The sequence below is a fragment of the Aedes aegypti genome, chromosome 2 (genome assembly GCF_002204515.2).
Source record: "Aedes aegypti strain LVP_AGWG chromosome 2, AaegL5.0 Primary Assembly, whole genome shotgun sequence".
Taxonomy (NCBI): domain Eukaryota; kingdom Metazoa; phylum Arthropoda; class Insecta; order Diptera; family Culicidae; genus Aedes; species Aedes aegypti.
The window spans coordinates 19,283,178-19,308,050 of record NC_035108.1 but is presented as its reverse complement, the minus strand read 5'-3'; the positions used below and the strand labels follow the sequence as shown (position 1 = coordinate 19,308,050).

General features: G+C 41.1%; 2 protein-coding genes across 2 annotated transcripts; both read right to left on the bottom strand.

Annotated features, from left to right (window-relative positions):
- Positions 1 to 433: 433 nt before the first annotated feature.
- Positions 434 to 23,764, bottom strand: LOC5570677 (structure-specific endonuclease subunit SLX4). Its single transcript, XM_001659221.2, has 5 exons — positions 23,636 to 23,764; positions 21,586 to 23,085; positions 959 to 2,892; positions 753 to 905; positions 434 to 690 (listed from the first exon to the last, which is right to left on the bottom strand). Exons 2-5 carry the CDS (start codon positions 22,679 to 22,681, stop codon positions 589 to 591), a joined length of 3,285 nt encoding a protein of 1,094 aa, XP_001659271.2. The 5' UTR covers positions 22,682 to 23,085; positions 23,636 to 23,764; the 3' UTR covers positions 434 to 588.
- LOC110675366 lies at positions 23,098 to 24,294 on the bottom strand. Its single transcript, XM_021840096.1, has 2 exons — positions 24,003 to 24,294; positions 23,098 to 23,939 (listed from the first exon to the last, which is right to left on the bottom strand). Exons 1-2 carry the CDS (start codon positions 24,125 to 24,127, stop codon positions 23,756 to 23,758), a joined length of 309 nt encoding a protein of 102 aa, XP_021695788.1. The 5' UTR covers positions 24,128 to 24,294; the 3' UTR covers positions 23,098 to 23,755.
- Between the last annotated feature and the right edge of the window lie 579 nt (positions 24,295 to 24,873).

Below are 24,873 nucleotides of genomic sequence, written 5' to 3'. Positions count from 1 at the left end.
CGACAATTTTTTGTACCATGACCCCACTTTTGGCACCAACGGCACTGAGTGGGGTTCTGGTAATTTCCTCCAGGTTTCTGAAAATGTTAAGAATTATTTCTTCACAATACCCCTAAAGCTCCTAGAAATAATTTCTGGCTACGCCACTGTATCATATAAATAAAACAACGATAGAAGATAATATTTAAGTTCTTTAATCGCAGATTTTGAATTATTTTTTAGTTATTGGATTATCCGGAGTGAAAAAAAATCGATACTCCGGATAATCGAGTACATGGTTGCTGGCAGGCGCAAAGGCAGCCCTTAGGGATTTGATGCTAGAGTAGCGCTTATTGAAGGTGTTTTCGGACATGAACCTGTGACATGTGACAATGTTTTTTCTTTTTAAGTAAAATAGCCTAGTATGGCTGTGAGTTGACAAAGAAAAGATGAATTGTGTTTTGAATTATATGTTCCCTGAATTTTATACGCTGTACATAAGATTTAAAATTTTAACAATGTTCTTACCACATATACTGATTAGTTATCGTGTCTATTATGTAAACGAGAATCCACAGACAGAACCACCATTCATCCTTATTCCGCCGTTTAGCGTGCAGCTTGAGTGGCGGGTGTTTTCTTAGTACGGCTTCCGCTGCCCTGCGCTGTTCGAAACGTGATACACCGTTTATCCAAAAACGATATCAAATCCTACGAAAGATTGTGAATACGGTTAAACTCTTACGAGTCGTTTTTCGTTTCAATATACTCACGTTGCTCTCGTAGCGCAGGCCAATTTCTTTCAAGTGACTGTAGATCGCATCCAAATCTATTGGCTGATATCGGAGCATCTGTCGACGGAGGGCTGGATTTTCGTAGATCATGTTGTGGAACGCGATGTGAAGCGGGACGGCACACCAAAATGTCTGTTAGAATAAAATGTTAGAAAACCTGTTTAAAACAATGTTCATAGAATTACCTTCTTTCTTGGCTTTGAAGGAAGAATGTATTCTTCGTTTTCCATTTCCGGCACGGAGTTGTCACCCCTCCGCGGCATAATTTCTGCGACATTGTTACCATCACCATGATCTTCGTCATCGCAAATGCATTCATCCTCGTCGACTACCTCCACAAACGGATGCGTTTGATCGTAGATGTAGTTCAAAAATTGCACTGCTTTCCTTCGCTTCAACTGCTTCATACCATACTTGAACAGCTCACGATGTAACTCAGGAGACTCCATCCGTTCATAATCCGGTCGAGGGCTCACACAATCTAATCGTATCTCGATATCGATCGGTGGAGGCGCACGATCTCTAGTAAGATCTTCAAACTTATCATCGAAACCGCCTTTGCGCTTCACAATAGGTGATTTGATGATGCTGGGATTACGTTTGCTAGGGCCTGCCAATACAGAGTCGGAAGTCGTTCTTCGAATTGGACTAGCTCGCGGTCGTTGCTGTTGCTCTAGTTGGGTGCACGTTATCCTCGCCTGGCTAAGGATCTGCTCGATCTCTAGGTCTAATTGTTCCGATGGTATTGGGGCCGAGCTTTCCATCGGAACTTCTTGCACATCGTCCACTACATCAGTACTGTTGTTGTCAGGGTCGTCGGGAAAGTCTGGGATTTCGTAATTATTCATGTAATCCTCTAGATCGGGAGGCTTTGGTTCATCACAGGTTGATTGCTTTGTTAACGTCGTGGGGAGGTTGAACTTTTTGATAAGTCCGTCTAAAAAGGCCATGGTATTGTCGGCTCGATTGGATTCGTCTGGAGCGACTGTAGACTCGGCGGCATCCTCAGCTTCTTTCTGATGTTCAGCTGAGTTATTCATATCCGAACTTAATCTTTTGTAATCTTCTACGTCAAAGTAGACTTTTGTGCCATCGAGATCTTCACAGTCTTTCGCTCTACTCATGGATTGGACAATATTCTGTGAAACATCAGGATTGGCCTCGGAAGGCGATAATGGACTAACGTTGTAAAAGGGTGAGAAATCCTGACGGATAGAATAGTTTACTTCATCATCGGAAATTATAAGTACATCTTCGGGCTCGTCATCACCCGTGGGAGAATCAAATGATTCACTAATTCGTTCAGTAGAGCAATTTTCTTCATCTTTCTCGATGTCACCCTCGCAAGCAGTATCCTTTGAAATGTCATCGCTGTTTCGAGTTTGCTTTGCATTACATGCAATCATGCTTTCAGACGAAGAAATAATCACATCGTCGTTACTTTGTTCTACCTCATGAGCACATTCTTGTACCGAATCATCGCCGGAGGGACTTTCTGAATAATTCACTAATTGTTCGGATATTGGAGATTGCTCAGCGTTTTTGAACGAATCGTTTCCAACAACTATTCTTTCAGTCGTTGTTATTTCGGAGTTATCCTTCTCAACAACAGTTGAGAACAAATCAACGTTTGTTGTTCCGTTCAACTGGTTCACAGCCGATAGTACACGAAAAGACAACTCCTTTGCAGCCGAAGGAAATATAGTTTTATCAAAGCACTGGTCTTTCTCGGAAATACCACTATCAATTGCACTGATAGAGGATCGCTTCTTTGCCTGTCGATTATCAGAATCAGCTTCGATTTCCGATTTCCGGCCAAGTTCAACTGACGTATTTTCATTCTCCTCCTCACTTCCATCATCCTCCAATTCTATTGTTTCAACTTCCGTCTCCGGAACCCCACTCAACCTATGCCTGATCGCCAAAGCATGAAAGGATAACTCCTTCCCCGGTGAGGGAAACGCCAAATTATTGGTAGGTAGATTCACTTTTGGGGCGTTGATTGGATTGCTGTTACTATCGTCAGTGGAACTCAGCACCACAACGACATCCTTTTGGTTGTCGTGATCCACGTGTTCGCTACATTCGTTCTCCACCGGTGCAGAAGAAGACATCTTTGCTGACGAAATGCAGACGAAAGATAAGAATGGATCAGTTGTTCGCGTGGACTGGTATTGTTGAGGGTTAGTAAATGGTGTTGATAGGTTTGGGATGGACTGACATAACTAATATAAGGCGGAACTGAGGTTCATCTTCTTAAGGTTCCTCTTCCGAAACTTCAAGTTCATCTGAAACCGCAAAAACCAGAATCTTCAAGTTTTAAGAGAATTGAAAACAATAAAATAATAAGCTCGTTCTAAGGTCTTCGCCCACGCTGAAGGCACAGACAAACGGACGTAACCTTTAAATGAATTTGTAAACTTCGGATTGTGGGGACGATCGAATGAAAACCGCGACGGATACTTAGAAATAAAACTCTTTATTATCTCGAACGTGTTTACACGGTTGCGTCTTGTTTTTAACTAACTAGTCTGGCTCTACATAGGGCTGTTCGCAAATTCTGATAGCGCATAGGGTGGCTCCAAAAGGTACCGCCACATACGCACCCCCCCCCCCCCCAGTTACACCATAAATCGAACACGATGTCCTGCAGGAGTAATAACTGTGTGATGATCATCTTGGGGGTAACTTGATAAATTCTGATCACAAACGAAAGCAGGCTTCACTCGATCAATGAAGACTACTTGATTCTTTCCGAGCACATTAATCTCAAAATATTTATCGCTTCGTTTCACCACTTCGTAGGGTCCCTCATATGGTGGTTGTAGTGGTCGCCCAACAGCATAAATTCTGACGAACACGTGACTGCAGTCCTTCAATCTGGGATTCATGAACACACGCAACTTGGAATGACGTGTGCCTTCTGAAGCCTTCAAACCCGAGAACATCTGATGTAACGCTTTTGCAAATTCCGTGCGGTCGACATTCGGGGCAACTGAATCGTAGAACTCTCCTGGGATTCTTAACTGTTGACCAAACACGAAGTCCGCTGCCGAGCATTTAGAATCTTCACGAAATGCAGACCTCAATCCAAGCAGCACTAAAGGGAGCCGATCATGCCAATTCTTCGGATCGGTACACATCAATGAAGCTTTAATGGTGCGGTGAAAACGCTCCACCATTCCGTTCGACTGTGGATGGTAAGCGGTGGTGTGAATGTGATGTACTCCGAGAAGGTGTGTTAGCTCCTGGAAAACTTCCGACACAAAGAGGCCAACTCAACTGGTTGTGTGCTCGTAGATTTTGCAACGGCATTTACGGCTACTTGATCCCTTGACGACACAGTGACAGCAGAAACGTTGCTGTTAGAGCAGTCAATCATTTTATCATGTCAATCAATTTATTTTATGCCGTCGCTGATGGCCAATACTGTTTTCACGTTGGCTGGCATTCGCTGCAGGAAAAGCATCTTCATGAGGTTATCATCAACATTCAATCCGGTTGCGACTTCATTCATCCGAGCAAGCAAGTGAGTCGGACGAAAATCACCCAGATCACAAGTAGAGTTACTGTGCACGTGCTGTAGCCGTTGGTGCAGGAGCCTCATTGCTTGCAAGCGCACGGGCGCGCTGTACATTGTGAGACCTTTTTTGATGCGCCTCATTATTCTTGTGATGTGTCTCAATGCGATCTCATGCGCTCCTTCACATGTGCTGTTTAAAACTCAGCGCAATAATTGAAGTGATTACAAAAGTTTTCAACGAGGGTCGAAATTGTAACTTTTGGATCGCGAGTCTACGACCATGTCATGTAGGCCATCTAGACACCTGCATAATAAGGCGAAAATAGTTATAGAGGCCCTTCGTACTAAGCAGTTGTTTCACAACTTGAAGACCGTTGGCGAGCCGTAGTGCCGAGCAGCGCATGAGACGAGTCTCCCCGAGAACACATCACCTAGCGCGCGCTTTTTGAATTTTCGTGAGCCTCCGTCTAGCGCAGCACACTAGGATTCAGATGAGCTAAGAGACGGTTTGGTTGGAGGCTCGTCAATACATTTATGTGCTCCTGAGAAATATGGTCGGGGTTCTGCTAAACCGCACCAAGTGCCATTTTTTCCTTAATTGACTTTTTTACACCAGAGGACTCAAATAATCATTACCTTTCTACCATAAAAATATCAAGTAATTTGAACACTCCCTTGTAATCTTAGATCAAAAATTTTCTTTGGGTGGACATGAAAAACTGTAATTTTGTTCAGCCAGAGCGAACCATAAACCAACGCACGTCATCAGAGGAAATTCATTTTTCAGATATAAAGCTATATTTTTTCAACTTTCTTCTATACTTTTACAATTTATCCATTCCAAGCAACTCATAGAAGTAGAGGCCTGTGAAATTGGGCAGCAATTGATTAATTAAAATTAAATATTGCTCCGGTGGCGTTGATCTATTTTCTTTCAAATTTTATCCAGCCACACCGCACTAAGTACTGTTTATCTGAAAATCACATTTAGACATGAAGTAAAGGCATTTACATGCAGTAAATACTTGCATTAGCTTGTTATATGATATGTTTATCAAACCACACAGAAGCCGTAATAAAAAAACGAATTAATTTAATCTGATACTGTGTGAGCAACTCAGGTGGACTTGGTGCGCTTTAGTTGTTCAGAAAATGGCATTATCGCCATCAAACCTCGTCAGAAAAACTGCACATTACTTGATTCAAGTTTATCACCATTCCTTCAAGAAGTGAAGATGACCTAGTGGTAGCACACTAGATTACCACTCAGAAGGCAAGAGTTCAAATCCCGATGAAACTTTTTTTCTGATGTTCTATCCGATGGTGATGGAAATCAAACAACATTTAGATTCTGTGATTATTTTTATATTGCAGAAAAACATCAGCAGGTCAATGTACATCTGAAAAGATGGTGATTCCTGGTGAACACTTCACGCATTGAACTGTGAACTTGATCAGCAAAGGTGCACCAAATGGGAGCAACTTGGTGCGCTTTGGCAGAGCGAATTCATGGTTTTCTTCGATCATTAGGATCTATGTATAAACACGTGAGAACCTTGATTCAAAACATACGAACCCTTCCCATAAACACTTGTGACATGGATTCCAACATGCACGGTGATGGCAAACATCATTTGTCTCCAATTTTACTTGTGTTGTTGAAAACTGTGAAACACATCCAACCATACCGAACCAAGAACCATATTTTTCGATTTTTGTTCAGCCAGAGTGAACTGAGTGCTTCATATTGTTTAATGAAATCCAATTACATCGTAAATTTTTAATGATTTACTAGTATATTTAATCTCGGTGTACTTATTGAACACTGTTAATCGCATGTGAGCGATAAAAAAATTGAAATTATCATCCGCGATAAACTAGTACATGAAAAAACTTTAAAGTAAAATATCTACGAATAAAGATTTTGGCACTTGGTGCGGTTTAGCAGAACCCCGACCATATGTAACTCTAATCACAAGAGCTTAGAAGCTGCTCTAGCCGCGCTTGTGGAGACAAAGCGAAACGTGCAATCAATCGCTCCTTGACCGCCTTGTATTTATCGGCCGCTGGCGGATTAGAGACGAGATCCGACACATGGCAAATGACGCTTTGGTCGATCTTAGCGATTATATGCCAGAATCTGGTTTCGTCCTTGGTAATCTGCGCCAGGTTGAATTGGGCTTCAGCCTGGGCAAACCACATATTTGGATCGTTTTTCCAAAAGTCAGGTAACTTGACGGTAACAGCAGCAGTTGCAGTAGCATTCGCCGCTGCGTCTTCCAATTCATCACGCATGTTTGGGGTTAAGTGCAGCCTTTCGATTATTCTGCTGAATTTTCGGATTTGGCTTGAAAACAGGCCGCAAACTGTTTGATCTCCATGCACTACGGAACTACGCGCGTTCGGGGTCACCAATTGTGGGGACGATCGAATGAAAACCGCGACGGATACTTAGAAATAAAACTCTTTTTTTTTTTTTTTGCGGTGTCTGTGTCAGACGGCTAAGACCGGTCACGGTCCATCTTGCCCCTGAGGTTGTCGGTTTTCCAGTATTGGTTGTACGGCGTGGGTGAGTTGGCGTTTTTTTTTTTTAATTTGAATTTTCGTTGCTTTGAGGAACGAGACTATTTGTTTCAGGTCTAGTTCGTTGTTTTCGAGTAGTATGGTAGTTAGAGGTTTGAAATATTCTAGTACCGAGAACTCGGATCTTTCCACATTATATTTTGGGCAGTCATACAGGATGTGGTTGATGTCCTCTGTTTCTTCGCACCATTCGCAGTCGTCGTTTATTTCGATTCCCCATTTGTACCTTCTTTCCTTGGTGTTCGTGTGGCCCGTTCTTATCCGACCAATGATAATTTTCTCTTCCGTGTTTAGTTCTAGTCCTTCAAACCAGATTTTCCTGGATGGTTCTTGCATCAGGCTGAATTGCCAGATTCCTTTTCTTCAGATGTCTTTTTGTAGTTTTCTTTCCAATCTTCTTCGGTCTCGAGACTATTTGTTTCAGGTCTAGTTCGTTGTTTTCGAGTAGTATGGTAGTTAGAGGTTTGAAATATTCTAGTACCGAGAACTCGGATCTTTCCACATTATATTTTGGGCAGTCATACAGGATGTGGTTGATGTCCTCTGTTTCTTCGCACCATTCGCAGTCGTCGTTTATTTCGATTCCCCATTTGTACCTTCTTTCCTTGGTGTTCGTGTGGCCCGTTCTTATCCGACCAATGATAATTTTCTCTTCCGTGTTTAGTTCTAGTCCTTCAAACCAGATTTTCCTGGATGGTTCTTGCATCAGGCTGAATTGCCAGATTCCCTTTTCTTCAGATGTCTTTTTGTAGTTTTCTTTCCAATCTTCTTCGGTCTCTGTTGAAAGTTTGAAAGTAGTTTGGGGGCCTTGTGTTGTTCTCGTCGCTTCTTCGTCTGCCTTTTCGTTCCCGGGAATGCCTTGGTGGCTGGGCACCCACTGCAAGGCTATGATTCGGGATCTATCCTCTTTAATCGATTTGCGTATTCTCCAGGCTAAAAAATTGTCTTCGGTTTTGGTTCTGTTCAATATTGTCTGACACGCTCCCTTGGAGTCGGTGAATATTACAGTGTTCTTGTAGTTCTTCAAGTGTATCATTTGGATGGCTGTCCAGATGGCTAGTAATTCCGCATTTGTGATTGAGTAGTTGGAGTTTATTTTTTCTACAACCACTTGATGATCAGAGGTGTCATAAACGGCGAGGGCTGTTCCTGATGTGGTTTTCGACGCGTCAGTATACAGATGGTTGAAGTCCTGATAGTCGTTGTTTTTAAGCAGAAGTTCTTCCAGAATTCCTGGCTGTGTTCTGCTTTTTGTCGCTGTCCATACCTACCTTGATACCTTGATGGTTACAGCGTAGCATCACGCCATTGCCGGGCGTATTGTAGAGCTCCATCTTCGTCGGTCTTGGGCGAAACTTCTCCAGTTGCCCCGAACGTTTAGGGTCGCCAGGTCCTCTTCCACTGCGTACAGCCAGCGTATTCGTGGTCTTCCCCGAAGCCACCGACCTCTACCTGGTTCCCTGCTGAATATTATTTTCGCAATTCTTTCTTCCGACATTCGCACTAAGTGACCAGCCCACTGAAGTCTGCCGTATTTTACACAATTGATAATATTCGCATCTTTGTACACTTGATACAACTCGTGATTCATGCGTCTGCGCCACACACCATTTTCGAGTTTCCCACCGAGTATTGTCCGCAGCACTTTACGCTCGAAAACACCGAGAGCTTTCCGGTCTGACTCTTTCAACGTCCACGCTTCGTGCCCGTAGAGAGCCACAGGAAGAATCAATGTTTTATACAGGGCGAATTTTTTTTTCGGTTTGCAAGCTGCGGGACCTAGGCTGGTTACGTAGTCCGTAAAAGGCCCTATTCGCAGCCGCAACACGTCTTTTCACTTCGCGGGAAACGTCGTTGTCACATGTCACAAGTGTTCCAAGGTAAACAAATTCTTCAACAACTTCAAACACATCCCCATCAAACACTACCTCAGCACTTACACCACCATGCCTGACTCTATCTCTACCTGCAACCATGTACTTCGTCTTGGCAGAATTGATGGTCAGGCCTATCCTCGCTGTCTCCCTCTTCAGAGGCACGAAGGCCTCTTCCACTGACCTGCGATCGATTCCAATCAGGTCTATATCGTCCGCAAAGCCAAGGAGCATGTGCGACCTTGTGATAATGGTGCCATTTCTTTGCACGCCAGATCTCCTAATAGCACCCTCAAGTGCAATGTTGAACTGTAAATTCGAAAGTGCGTCTCCCTGCTTCAATCCGTCTAACGTCACGAACGAGGTTGACACCTCGTCTGCGATCCGAACACTTGATTTCGAACCATCCAGCGTAGCACGTATCAGCCTAATTAGTTTCGCCGGAAAACCATTTTCAGACATTATCTGCCAAAGCTCATTTCTTTTCACTGAGTCGTACGCCGCCTTGAAATCAATAAACAGATGGTGAGTCTGCAAGCTATACTCCCGGAATTTGTCTAGGATCATTCGCAAGCTAAACATCTGGTCCGTTGTCGAACGGCCCTCACGAAAACCAGCTTGGTATTCGCCGACGAAGGACTCCTCGAGCGGTCTCAGTCTATTAAACAGGATGCGCGACAGAATTTTGTACGCCGAATTCAGCAGGGTAATTCCTCTGTAATTGGCACACTCCAGTCTGTGCCCTTTCTTGTAGATAGGGCGGATGAGGCCATCCAACCAGCCGGTGGGCAATTCTTCGTCCTCCCATACCTTCAGAAGTACTCGGTGGATCGACTGATAAATTTGCTCGCTTCCGTGCTTGAGAAGCTCGACCGGGATCTCGTCCTTCCCAGCAGCCTTACAGTTCTTCAGCTCGCTGATAGCCTTTTTAACCTCTCCTATGGTCGGTGGGTCCACAGCTTGATCGTCATCATCTATGTTCATCCTGTTCCTCGCTACATTTCCATTCTCACCGTTCAACAATTGCTGAAAGTGCTTACTACGGACTTCACAGTACCTGGTCTAGTAAACCTCACCCTCGTACTAAGTGCGCTATGTATAAGACGCTAATAAGAACGGTAGTCTTCTACGGGCATGGTACGTCGACAATGCTCAAACAGGTCCCGTAAGTTCTTGAACGATATATGCTAAGGACGATCTTTGACGGGTTATATTTTTTTTCACAAGGGGGAAATCTGCAAACAATCCCCCTGAGAAGGTAACTCAGGGAGTGTGGTGATGCCGCACCAACGAGGACCCACTAAAACCAGCTAATGCACTGTACATGAGCAATTCTCCATGGCCTTAGATCATCATCTCCCCGGAACCACCTTACGGTATTACTTCAGGAATGGGCCAGTACATATAGCACAACACATGTAGCAGAAGTAGTAGCCTAGGAAAACTGCTTATCCTAGCCGACTTAAACAATGTTACAGGGGACCAGCCTCGGCGAAGCTAATCCTCTGCAGCCAACTCTTGGTCGGCGCGCCATAGTATGGCGCGTGGTAGTATGGTAATACGGGGTAACATGGGCCACCCTACATTTGAGCTTAAAAAACCCGATTTTGATCCCGATAACCTTAGGACCTCATAAAGTATGCTTTAACTAGCTATTACCGTAAAAAACCGTGCAATTTTTTTTTATACTTCATATATTCATGAAAATCTGAAATGTTTATGATACTAAGAAAATCATGGGTCTGCGTCATTTGGCATAAAGCCATTTGGCATAAGGTCATTTGGCATAACGCCATTTGGCATAAAGGACATTTGGCATAACAGCCATTTGGCATAACGGACATTTGACATAATTATGAACAATGTGAAAATAAAGGGTCATTTGGCATAACGGACATTTGGCATAATATCAAGACATGTGTAAAGTAAGAATCAATCGGCATAATATCAAACCATATATGAAGTAAAGGTCATATCGGACATTTGCAATAATATCAAACCATCTGAAAAGTAAGGGTTATTTGGTATAATAATTCAGATGTTCCTTTTTCTATGTGAAAAAAGTTGTAATATTACGCAAAACAAAAAATCATGTTAAAAAGAAGGGCAAATTCCTATATAACAAAATAACGCGTCGAATCGCTATAGCAATAACCCTCGAAAGAATACCTTATGTTTAAAAGAAGGGTAAATCTCTAGATAAATATCATGACTAAACAGGATAACATAAAATGAGCTAGGGTGTCAATCAGTGACGCAATATTTCTTAATTTGAAATTAAAAATTGAAAACAAGGTAATGGCTTTGTAAAACAGAAGAAAAAAATGCAGCAACATTGCTACTACAATTATCTTTTAAATAACATTTCGTGTTCCAACGAATCCGATCAACCAGTGCACACTGGTTCAGGAAGGTAATTTAGGCGGACATGAGGTTTTCGTCTCGATTTATTGATTTTAGAGCCATTGTTACTTCTGATAATATGTTCAGAATTTTTGGTTCCGGGTCATTTGGCCGAATGTCATTTGGTCGAATGCCATTTGACCGAATGCCGTTCGGCCGAAATTGAAAACCAAAGTGAACTAGCATGGATTTATAATGAATTTTGTTGCCAAAGGGTAGGGCGCCTGGTCGGGAACTGAGCTTCTTTAAGCAAATCAAGTTAACTCCGCAAATTGGTGGATAAGCTAAAGCTAAAAATACAGTTTTATTAGATCAATGTCTTCATGACTCATTTACCTCGCATTACAATTTTTCAGTGCAACCACTATCTGTGCCCTATCTTCCACTCAGCAAACATCTACTGGCATCGGCTTCGCCGGATCTTCTCAGTGTTAACTGTGGTAAATTTAGACACTAGATTAATACATTTGCAAACACATTTCAACAGTTACTTACTTCTTTTATATAAACTATATAATCTAAACTATAAATCCCGATGAAGCGCTGTGACGGCTTTAGGGAATCCTTTCAACTTTCGTCTTCTTATGCTCTCTCTTATGAGAACTTTTACACTGAATCAATTTACAGTTCGCAATTCCAGTTAGCAGTTTCTCTGAAGTATTTGAATTAAATCTAAATGCAAAATACTATCGCAACATTCTCCCCCCCGTAACACAATTATTTCAAAGAATGTGTTACAAACTCTCCGCGATTATTTTGCTTTTCATTATCTCCTCGTGAATTTCCATAATAATACCAGCCTAAAGAACATTTACAAGCAATCATTTCATTATTTTTTGCTACATGAACTATCGATGGTACAACTAGTTGCGCATCTGACAAACCTATCAGTAAACGTGGTTTGGCACTTGCGTACCTAAACGGCGGTAAGTCTTTCAAGGAATCATCGAACAATAATGCTGAATTGAAATTTTGAATTGGTAAATCAAGGTTTTCCACTGTAAACACATCCCGCAATGAAAACCGTTTCGTGTGGTTTACCCCAGAAATTCCTACAGTCAAGGTCTTTGTCGTGTTAGTGTTTACTGTACCATCTATCCATTTTAGAGTCAGTGAATCAGGTTTCCCATCTATCTCGAGTTCTTCTGCAACCTGCGCCTCTAGCATGGTCCGCGACGACCCTTCGTCGATAAAAGCGAACGTATCAATTTGCTTGGACTTCCCATATAAGGTCACTGGGATGTATTTTAGCAAGGTACGATTGCAACTACCAACATCAATGGTACATCCACTTGTATGAGCTGTATCATTCGCTGAATGAAGCAATGGATGATGTTTCAATCGACATTCATTCACTCCGCAGTTCTTAACCGTTTTGCATGGCCACGGCAAGTGTCGATTCAAGCAACAGGGACATATCTTTAACTGGTTAACAAGCTCCCAACGTTTACTCACTGGCATATTAGCAACTACCGTACAACTAGAAACGCGGTGGTTGCTTTCTCCGCACACATAGCAGCATTTCCTCTTTTCCCGTCGGCTGTTGTTGCGATACGATCGGCTTGATCCTCTATCGTCATCACTATCGTCGCTGTGCTCATCTCGATCATCGTTCTGGTCCAGTACTATGGTGGATGTAACCAAACTCGCTGCTTCCACCAATTCAGACATGAATTTGCTAAACGTGGCTATAGTACTACTATCGTGATCTCGTTTATGAGCGGCCCATTGCAGCTTTAAATGTGTTGGAAGTTTGTTTATCATCTCCTGGAGGAGACACGGATTGTTTAGGTGTGATTTTAGTCCAGCAGCGATCATATGATCCGACAAGTTTTGAACGGCTAAGCCGTATGTGATCAACGAGTTCAGATCATCATCTCTCGGTGCTGGAGTATCACGCAGTTTGGAGATCAAAGTGGATATCAACAACTCGGGCCTTCCATACAACAATTTTAAAGTCTCGATGACTTGAGGCACGCATTCAGGGAGCAGTAGTTTACTATCAACGGCTCGTCGAGCAGAACCACGAAGACATCGCTGCAGTCTCATAAGGTTCTCTACATTGGTGAATTTGCATGCTTTCGTAGAGTTGTTGTAGCAGCTAATGAAAACGGGCCATTCTTCAGGTTTGCCCGTGAATATTGGTAAATCTGATGGGATGACCTGGCGAGCAAACATCTTTTGTAATCCGGACTCCAATACGCTACCGTTTTGAGTTATGTTCATTTCGTCATCGGTAGATTCGCCTACATCGGATGCAAACAGCTGATTTACGATCGGATTAGTTGGTGTAGGTGACTTTTCAATTTGTGCTCTCAATGCGTTAAGGTGCTTCTGCAGACGATCAAATCGCCTATCGATAGCTTCTCTCTCAGATGATAGCGCGTCTTGTAGTCGTTGTAAACCTGAAGCTATTTGATTGCCTTGGGTTGATGACACACACTCGTTACATTTCCAATCGGATTTAGGTGAGGAATCGACCATGCCCAGACACTCGTGATGATAGTGATTCTCACATAGTGAGCAGGTTAGGCATCTCACTAATAAAGCTGGTGACTTGCATTTTTCACATTGGACCTCCATTTGGTCGGATATTATTGAAAAATTCTTTAGTGTTGCCAAAGGGTAGGGCGCCTGGTCGGGAACTGAGCTTCTTTAAGCAAATCAAGTTAACTCCGCAAATTGGTGGATAAGCTAAAGCTAAAAATACAGTTTTATTAGATCAATGTCTTCATGACTCATTTACCTCGCATTACAATTTTTCAGTGCAACCACTATCTGTGCCCTATCTTCCACTCAGCAAACATCTACTGGCATCGGCTTCGCCGGATCTTCTCAGTGTTAACTGTGGTAAATTTAGACACTAGATTAATACATTTGCAAACACATTTCAACAGTTACTTACTTCTTTTATATAAACTATATAATCTAAACTATAAATCCCGATGAAGCGCTGTGACGGCTTTAGGGAATCCTTTCAACTTTCGTCTTCTTATGCTCTCTCTTATGAGAACTTTTACACTGAATCAATTTACAGTTCGCAATTCCAGTTAGCAGTTTCTCTGAAGTATTTGAATTAAATCTAAATGCAAAATACTATCGCAACAAATTTCAAAGAACTTATTCAGCTTATTCATGAATAAGGTTACACCATCATTGACATACACATAATTAGCTTTTTAGTAGTATTTCAAGAAACATTTCGTGCTGAAAGAAGAACATCCTAAATGTAAGCAGTTATTCACTTCTCTGTTAGCAGTGATAGCCACCTGCAGATGTTTGTAGTTAAATTTTGACAGTATCCACAAAGGTTTAAAACTTATTCGTCCTTTTGCTGGATCTGGTTGTTTTGATCCCTCGGATCGTACTAAGTAATATATGTCATAGCTTTAGCAACCACAAGTCTTGGTTTCTTTGACTTAAATATTCCCCGAGTCGTTTATTGCTATACGCAAGCAGGAGGAGAATGACACTCACCCAAGTTGAGGTAAAAAAATGTGTTTTGAATAAGACGTAAGGGAATCTGGGGTAATATGCACTCTTGAGGCAAAACAACCCCACGGTGCCTTTTATGAGTATTTGTAAAAAAAATCGTCAAGGGTGGATAGGAGTGAACCATAACATGCAATTTTACATATCCAACTTCCAGAAAAATATCTAAATTTTTCTAAAATATTTGTAGAATCCCCGAAAACTCGTTTTACTACTGGGGTGCATATTACCCCTGATACCCTTATTATAAGCTTTAACATGAATAACTATGAGAAATACTTCACTCTTGAAAGAACAACCTATGATCAAAAGAAGGAAAAATCTTTTATGAAAATGTTGGCAAGTGTAATGCACATAATAGTTTTATCAGTACAGCTACAAAGAACTTCCGATGATTTAAAGGTAAAATTCCCAATTAAAATATAAGCTGAACTATTTTCAATAGTATGACTCGAATGAATAGCCTATGAGCAAAAGAAGGAAAAAATATCTGATGAAATCAATAAAAAACTTAAAACCGTATTACACCTTTGGTAGTCCAGAGGCGAATTAACCGTCACCTCAGAGTCTAAACGCAATGTGAGGAGCTCACATCTTCGTCCTGAATTAACGGGTCGATTTTATCATTCTCTTAGAGATCTTATAGAGTGACAAAAAATTACGTCCCGTTACATTATGAAAAACAACAAATTAATTAGCTTATCAGTTATTGGGTCACACTTTGAAACTTACATACATATCAGAGGTGGTGTTATTTGATTTTTATTTTCATGATTCAGCCAAACGGCATTCGGCCAAATGACCCGTTTGGCCAAACGGCATTCGGCAACGTGACCGGACACCAAATTTTCAGTACTACGAAGTGCACGCATCAAAATTTTTTTACGATGATTACAAGATTGAAGTAGGTATTGGTCAACTTCTTTATTTTAACGAATCGTGAGTTGGTATGTTCAGCAAAGTTGTAGCAAATGATCAGAGTTGCTCAATATCAGTCATAACAGCGTATGGCTGATTTATATAAACTATTAATATCAGTTGCGAGCTATCAATATCACTTGGATTTGGCATCTAATAACACAGAACACCTAGATATAAGAAATGAATATAATGTTTAGAATGATACTAATAAAGCAATTAAAAAAAAAGATTTGGCAACCAAAAGCAGTGATGCGACATCGCACTCTAGATTATAATCAATTCAGAATGAGTGATCACGTGACAATTCTCCTTCTCCCTGGGGCCTTCCTTAGCAGAGTGGCTAAAGTCCGTGGCTACAAAGCAAAGCCATGCTGAATCCCAACTGAGAAACAGGCTCTGTCCCAGTGAGGACGTAACGCCAAGAAGAAGAAGTGACGATTCTCCAAGCTATTATTGTTCTTCTGTGACCAACACATAGTTTCAATTCATCTGCAGCTTTAACAAAAATATCGTATTGATAAGTTGCCATTTTATTTGCTTAATTTAAAATTGAACTTAACCCATCATTGATATCCATAGTCTATCGCTATCAAACATCAATGTATTGGTGATGGAGTAGACAGCATGATGTTGATGTGATATAGAATGCAGTCTTGGGAACTGTGACCACAATTCACCACAGTTCATCGATTCTGCCATTCCACCAAAACACAAAGCAGCAGCAGCATCAATACCATCAGGCGATGCGCTGCCAACGGTTCACACACTGCTTGACTGTTTTTGTCTCTCCACTATGACCATTTTCGGGCAGCCATTCCAAGCTGAATGATTGAAAAAAGTGTTAAATCATTCAATCGCTAATATTTCGCTTGTGTTTTCAACTAATTGAAATCTATTAGCTCTAACAGAAAGACCACAATCATTCCGTTACGATACATATAAACAAGTTCAATTTCATACTGCCTTTATCGAGCAAAAATGCAAAACCCCGAAAACCGCAAAAATCGTGTCACCACTGTGCTCGAGTCATTTCGCATTCGGAGTTGAAAAACGTTAGGAAGAAGAAGATTACATTTTTGAAGAGCCGTGACGTTTTTTGTTTTGAACCGTCATGGTTTGCTTTGGATTTTGATGGTCGTGTAGAAAGATGTAAATGTAGAGGCGGTAAATGTTTGCTCCAGTACTTTTCTCATCCCTGATAGAATGATCCGTATTGTATCGCAGTTTGCCTGTACAAATCAGCAAGTTTTAGGCGTGGATAGTGACAGCGAGCAACTCTGCAAACGATTAGCTTAAGAGCCGCGATAATTGAGTATTTTTAATAAAAAAAATCGTCGCTCTCAAGTGTTTTATTTTTTCGATTTATTGGCCTACTAGGGTGCCGGTGCCATTAGTGGACTACCTAAGCTATAAAAATTCATAACAAAATAACGAAAAGCCTTAACAGAGATCTTTTGGCGTCAACAGAAAGATTTCAACCTCTACTATATGGGAAAAATATAAAAAGAGTGATAAAACTAATTTTTTAACATAAAATCGCTTGAGCCACTATTGGTACACGTGTTCCAGTAGTTGCGCTAGTGCTCCAATAGTAGACGTTCGGGAATTACACAAGGAATTTTGAACAAAAAGGCAAATTTTTACACAAGTTTAACATTTTTCCCTTCGTACAGCAACTAATATCTTTCGAATGAAGCATTAAGAACATCTCTGGGACTTTTCTTCATTTTAATACATCCATTTTAAAAACTGCTTCCATCCGTTGATCCACTACTGGAACACGACGGCAACTATTGGTGCAAGGGAGCAAATTTTTTGCGTAAACTTAATTATTTATATGACTTTTTGATGAAATAAAAAGCTGAAATTTGGCAAATCGACTAAACTAGAGGCGATCTATCCACCAAAAAATAACACATGTCGTTTTTATCAAAAAATGTACGTTTTATTCCATAGTCCAATCTACTGGTACATTACAACCATTGGTACCGGCACCCTAAGTTCTACAAAGTTTTAATGCTTATCATTTGCTACAACTTTGCCATAGTTGTATTTCTTATGGTTTTCATGTTATTTGAGTTTTTCATCTTAAAATTTAATATTTTGTGTGCCTTGTATCTCAACTATGAGCACCTGAAGAAAATGATTCTTCCCACCTAATGATTTTGCAGTCTTTCGAGTATTTCTGAGCAAAATTAAGAGAAGATGATATTGCTGTTTGCATTTGACGTGCAAATCCAGTATAACTGAGCTGCAAATGCGGTAACACAAAGTAGCCAAAGGATACTTAGCAACCATGATCCATGTCACCGCCGACTAGCAAAGAAAATCACTCTTTGACTTTGCCTTCCTTGTTCCCGCATTTGATATTTGCATTTCAAACGCACACAGCAATATTTTCTATCTCATGCAAAATCAATTTTACTAATAGACGAAATGAGATAAATCCATATTTATTGAATATTCACACATGCTCAATTCACGAAAATCATCACCTGAGCATATAAAATCTGAAAGAAATTCACCATTCTTCCTTTATCGGTATTTCGTCTATTAGTAAGCGAGATCATTGGAAGTCAACATAAGTCGTATAAAATACATCTACAAAGTTTACAATCCGATTGAATTCGGTGGTATGGTTTAACCGGAATCTTCTGATGGATTCATACCGCACTTGTTGTGCTTCTTCGGCGGCTTGCCAGAGAAGAGAATAAATAAATTATTATAGAACAGATTCAGCTGTTGGGCATTTTTTTAAATTATCGGACAGGTTTGGGCCGGAGGTTCTCCGATTTGCATGAAATTTTCACCAGAGGTAGAGCTCGTGGATACATGACCAAAAGTGAAATTCAAAAAAATTATAGTGGCCGATTTTCCCGGAAAACTCTAGATGAATTTTCACGATTTCTCTATATACCTCAAACTTTGAAAATTCATATCTCCTGAACTATGCATCGTAGAACAAAAGTTTTTTAGTGAAATCGAAAGGAAATTTTCTCAGCAATCTATTAAAAATATAAAAAGAAAAACATTCCTGGGAAAATTTTTCACCATGGAGAAAATTGTCGGAAAAATAGCAAAAAAAACTATCGTCTGTATCATGAAAAATTTTCAAAAAAATATTTTTTGTTTTATCAATCTGTACTCTAACTTTCGTCCATAGACGCCAAAGTGGTATCTTTTACCGTTTAGGCGACAGAACTGAAAAACCGATGACCACCCGCACGCTTCCCATAGAAAAATGTGTTATATTGTGGGCCTCATAACCGTGCGCTAACGGCGGCAGTAATTTACACGCATTGTAAGTGTAACACAGTAAACCATCATTTCCTTTCCAGTCAAAAGAAGCTTTTCGTCAATCGGACCACTCCCCATTGGTCAGTTGGGTGTTTTGTGTGCCCTTCATCAGCAACGTTATTTAGTATTAAAGCTAACAGGCTCTATGAAAGCCGCACGGGAAGTTCTTGTTACAATCAATCATTATGGTAACGTTTGAAGGATCAAATCTCAAGATCCACTTTCTTTGAAACTTATGAATATATTGTTAATATGTTGTTTCGGCCAGGACGTCTTTCCTACGTTGTGTCTTTTACGATAGAACGGACGGCAAATCAAGCGAACGGCTTCACTTTAACAGATTTATTACCATTGAGAGGCAGCATGCCTACTCGATGGAGAAACAAAAGAAATTACATTCTTACAAATTCAATGGGTGCGCCTTATATAGGCGCACGATACGGCAGTTGATTGATATTACCTACATGCAAATACTATACTATATTCTTCCAAGGAACAATCAGAATTTATATCAAATATATCACTTTGTATAGAAAACAAAACTGAAAATTTATTCGCGCGCTTTTAGTTAATTATCTAATTATTTGATAAATTGAATAAAATTTGAAAGAAGCAAAACAATTACAAATAGCTCTTTATGTATGCATAAATATCCTTTTTTCTTGCCAACTATATGATACTGAGGGTCAATCATAGGAAACACTCACTCAGTTATTGTGTTTCCCTCACTCGCTTCCACGCACAGTCGGGAGCGAGAAAGTCGTTTTTTTAACCAAGCCGAACGTTTCAATTTCCAGTGCCCATTCTGCTTCTTCGGGAGCACTAAGCGAAACAAAAAACGGCATCTGATCAGTCGAATGCAATACCAAAATTCGGACAAAGGACAAACATTTGAAAAGGGCCCAAGAGGTCCCAAGAGGAGCCTTTTTCCAGAAACGTTGCTGTTGAGCCCTTTTTAGCCCGCCCACGCAAACTAACCCCACTATCAGAAAGATTGGTGTTAGCTCTTCCTGATAGTGGTATTGGTGAGCGTGATCGAGTTGAATTGGGTTCAACAGCGGCTTGCAAAGCCAATGTTTACCAATGTCAATGTGCCCTTTTGAAATGTTTGTCCAGGAATGATTATTTACATTCTGATTCCGTTCGAATGGCATTCGGGTTTGAGTGCTAATGAGCGTTCACTGACTGGCAGTCCACACCACGGAATGATTCAGTGAGTAGGAATCCTCTCAGTCAGTTCAATGCATTCGGCGAATGGATGCTAAGTGCATTAACTCGTGCCTCGCAGATACAAGTGTATTGGTATTCACTTCTCTTCGCGTTCCTTCCGATTGTCGCTTTTACACAATCGGTTTCGACGCTTTCATGCTACACTCCTCCTAGGACGGTTCAGCTATCACTGAATGTTCGATTGCAGCAGATTTTTTGCTATTTTTCATCGGTAGCGTTCGGGTGAGTGAGTGAATTTTCCCATGCTTGCTGAGGGTCAGTTCCTATTACCTATATTATTAAATGTTAGGATCGTTTTCATTTAAAGACTGTTGGTCTCAATAGTATTGGTTACGAATAAAGGACATACAAAACACCCAACAGACCAAAGGAGAGTGCTCCGATTGACGAAAAGCTTCTTCTGACTGAAAAGGAAAGGATGGTTTACTGTGTTACACTTACAATGCGTGTAAATTACTGCCGCCGTTAGCGCACGGTTATGAGGCCCACAATAGAACACATTTTTCTATAAGAAACGTGCGGGTGGTCATCGGTTTTTCAGTTCTGTTGCCTCAACGGTAAAAGATGCCACTTTGGCGTCTATGGACGAAAGTTAGAGTATGGATTGATAAAACAAAAAATATTTTTTTGAAAATTTTTCATGATACAGACGATAGTTTTTTCGCTATTTTTCCGACAATTTTGTCCATGGTGAAAAATTTTCCGAGGAATGTTTTTCTTTTTATATTTTTAATAGATTGCTGAGAAAATTTCCTTTCGATTTCACTAAAAAACTTTTGTTCTACGATGCATAGTTCAGGAGATATGAATTTTCAAAGTTTGAGGTATATAGAAAAATCGTGAAAATTCATCTAGAGTTTTCCGGGAAAATAGGCCACTATATTTTTTTTTGAATTTTACTCTTGGTCATGTATCCACGAGCTCTACCTCTGGTGTAAATTTCATGCAAATCGGAGAACTTCCGGCCCAAATTGTCCGATAATAAAAAAAAATCCCCTGTTACTAAAATGAAACAGTAATAAAATGCTAAAATCTTCAATTTAAGTATGTACAGAAAATAGATTGAAATTATGCCAAATGACCGTTATGCCAAATGACCCTCATCTTTCACTTAGTTAAAAATTATGCCAAATGTCCGTTATGCCAAATGCCCTTTATGCCAAATGGCGTTATGCCAAATGACCTTATGCCAAATGGCCTGCTTCCGAAAATCATATAAGATGTTGGATGTAAAAATAAGCTTTGCATAATGCTTTGTCTATTGTTTTCAAATGTTTTTTACATAGTAGTTCATTCTTCCACTATCTATAGGCACGATGTGCACGAAATTGTGTAGATTTTAAAATATGTTTATTTATAATAAGATTCTTTTGTTTAAATCGTTCAATTTTATTTCCATTGAAAAATCCTTTCGTCTAACAAGGTCCACAAGCGGTTAAGTAATAATAAAAAAAAAGTATAAAGCAGTGGAAATTCTATAGAAAATTACCTTCTTCGCTGGAGTACACTTCGTAGTCGAAAATGGGATCCGAGTCCTCGAAAATGTTTTCCGAACTTGTTGCTCGAACTACACCCCCCAATTGTTCTTCCGTTAATGGAATTTCTTCACTGTCTTGCGCAGTCACAAACTTGTCATCTTCCTCTTCTGCCCGGCTTTCAATTCGCGGCGTTTCCTCCACTTCAACCGCATCTTCTTTCGTGGAAGCATTTCTTCTATCCTCCTCACCTCCACTGTCCGAGCCGAACAGATCAGGCGAAGAGGACCTTTTGCCTTCTGGAACCATTTCTTGCTTGGCAGCTTTGCGAACCCTCACGTGCACCGGAACTTCATTGTTATACTTCTGGCGGTACTCTTCCGGAACGGTATTCATATCCAGGAGTGAGTCCTCCGGATCTTCCAGCAGTTCTTGGCCTTCATTTTTTGCAGGTGACAGCAAAGCTTCATCCTCTTGGCTGTGGGATTCCTCTTTCAATCTCCTTTCGGGGGTTCGTTCTCTACCGGGAATCATTCTCCAGTCCTTCAGTAGATAACCTGCCCTCACAGCACTGACTTCGACCAACGATTCCACATAATATTCACAAAGATTGTCCACACTATTCGCGGGATTTTGACTCATCCAGAACACCGTGCTCCCATAAGTCCGAAAATTTAATTCACTCTCACTTAAGTCGGAAAACCGTCGGTCCAAATCCTCCTGAAGCAAGCGTTTAGCCTGCCGCTCCATGAAGCCCACCAAATCTTCGCGATCCCTCCGGATCAACATGGTCGCCCGATTGTGTTTGATTTTCTTCACGTTCTTCGGTGCACTGCCAAATATCACATTCAAATCGTAGTCGTTGTAGCTGTTCTTACACTTGAACCCGTACTGCTCCAGCGTGGTCCTTATACCTAGTATTCGTCGTTCCTCCGATGACAAGGAACTCGAACTGGAAGAAGCTTTGGCGGCGACTTCTTCGGGAGGATCTTCGGAAGAAGCGTTTGATTCTGGTTGCGAACCACCTTGATCGACCAGCGATCGGGACATGGCCAGAGCTAGCTGAAACTGATCCGGATCCAATCGGTCCGTTAGCGTATGTTCCAGCATAAGGTTCTTGAGTAGTTCCTCGTCGTTGTCCTTGTACTTCTGGAAAACCTTCCTGATGTCGGTTTGACTTTTAGATTTGCGTGGGGCTCGCGGCTTTCGGGTGGCAGTGGCCTTTCGTTGGACCTTGGTTTTGGCTTTTGGGAGGGCATCCGGTTTGGGTGGTTCAAAGTCATCTTCGGAGGTTTTGAAAAAACTTACTGATCACTCCACCTCCGCCTTCGGGAGGTTTCTTGGGGAACTTTGGTAATTTAGGCTTTGCCGGCTGGTCCAATGCATCCAATCGAGTGCGTTTGATGATGGGTTCGTCTTGTTCTGTTGGGTTGCGTTCCTCAGAATCGGAAAGATTAATAATTTCTTGTTCCATTCGCTCGATTGATTCGCTTGAGGGACTCTTCGGATGATTCCTACAAAACAAATGTGATGATAAATTCGCTAGTCTACTTTTATTTCCCGGCTTTGATCTACAAACAATCTATAGCTATAAATTATGTACAACTAAATTTTCACCCAAATCCTTGTGGAAATTACAGGATGCAGAAACATTGCAGTGCAGAAGGATTCCAAGAAAGGTCTGAAGAAATGGAACAATTTCTTTGGGAAATTTGTTGGAGGAATGACTAGGAGAATTCCTATAGGAATTTCTGAAGGATTTTTTTGAATGTATACCAGAAAAAAAACTCAGTAGGAATCAATAGGAGGATTCCTCGAGGATTTCCTTGAGGAAAAGAAATTTCTGAATAATCAGTGAAATTGCCGCGTAATAATCTCTGAGGATTTCTATGGAACTTCTATAATTTGTCAGAAAAATTCAATGCATGGAAGGAAAAAAATACTTTAGCTCTAGGACTTCAGAGACCTTCGTTAAGAATAGAGACTTTTTAAAGACTTGCAATAGAATATAGACCAAATCTCTTAACAGAGACTTGCTACCCGCCCAGACCTTAAGAAAATTACCCTTCATTCTCCAATTTCGGTTGACTTCTGCTTCCGGAAGGCGAAGACGACGATGATGAGGGCTTGAACAGCCTCAACTTAGCGTACTTAATTTTAGCGTTTTTACTTCTAGTGGCCATTTTACTTCTCCGTCCGGTTCGTTTCCTGATCTTCTAGCAGCTTCCGGATGGTATCACCTTTCCGGGGCGCCAGCAAACTAAACCTCATCAAATTCCGCCGGTCAATTTCCTCTTCGGTTTGCTCCAGGAAATCTTTTCGCATTCGCTGTTTCAGGTCGCTTCCTCCAATGTAGCTGATAATGGAACTGTGGGGGAGGAAAGTTAGATTAATCCAATGGCCATACAGTTCATGGTACAGTTCAACTTACTAATAAACAGCGAAAGAAGCGGTTCCGATGGCCAACACAGCCCAGGCAAATTTGTTACGCGTATTGTTGATGACTGTGCCCTGTGCTCTTCGTGGCTTCCACTTGCTGGTATCGACTCCACCCATTACAAAAACGATTTAGCTCCCGATTTGCCCCTCGAGTAACCACTTTTTTGATAAATTCACACAGAAAACGGCACAAATTTCAGAACTGTTCCCCCCGAAAGAGCCACTAAACAATCCACCGGTACAAGAAATTACGTGAGCATCGCGCCGCGAAAACAAACAGCTGTCACCGGCTGGCAACCCGAATGTCGTGCGTTTTACGCCTGAGTTCGACTCTGGCTTCGAAAGCTGACGCGAGATAGCGGCGAGATTGATTGATGAAGCGTGCATGCAAAAAATCCTACTCAGATTTTCAAATTAGAGTAGTGCAAAAATTATATGGTGATAATTGTGAATACTCTTTTCAAATATATTGCAACATCTACTATCCACTATAACAAATGGGAATTCTCAAAACAGTTTTGATTGAAACAGGCAAATTATTTTCAAAATACTGGTAATCATTTCAGTTTTACAAACCTGACATGAGAAGCTTTTTGCGGTAGTGTTCAACAGTAAGCGCGCCAAAGCTCAAGAACGAACATGTGTTCGTTGGCGTAGTGCTTAACGAACCACAGGCTATCGACATGATGGAGACACCATCTTCTATGGTGACAGAGGGCTCGATTGGCTTGTCAGATAGATCGGGCCCGGGACATCCTGTCTACTGCAAATCGCTGCAGTTGATATAGGGCATGTCCATTGCCTGACGAACCATGAACAAAAAGTAGAAATTTTATTATAAATTTAAGAAAATGGTTCGAAAT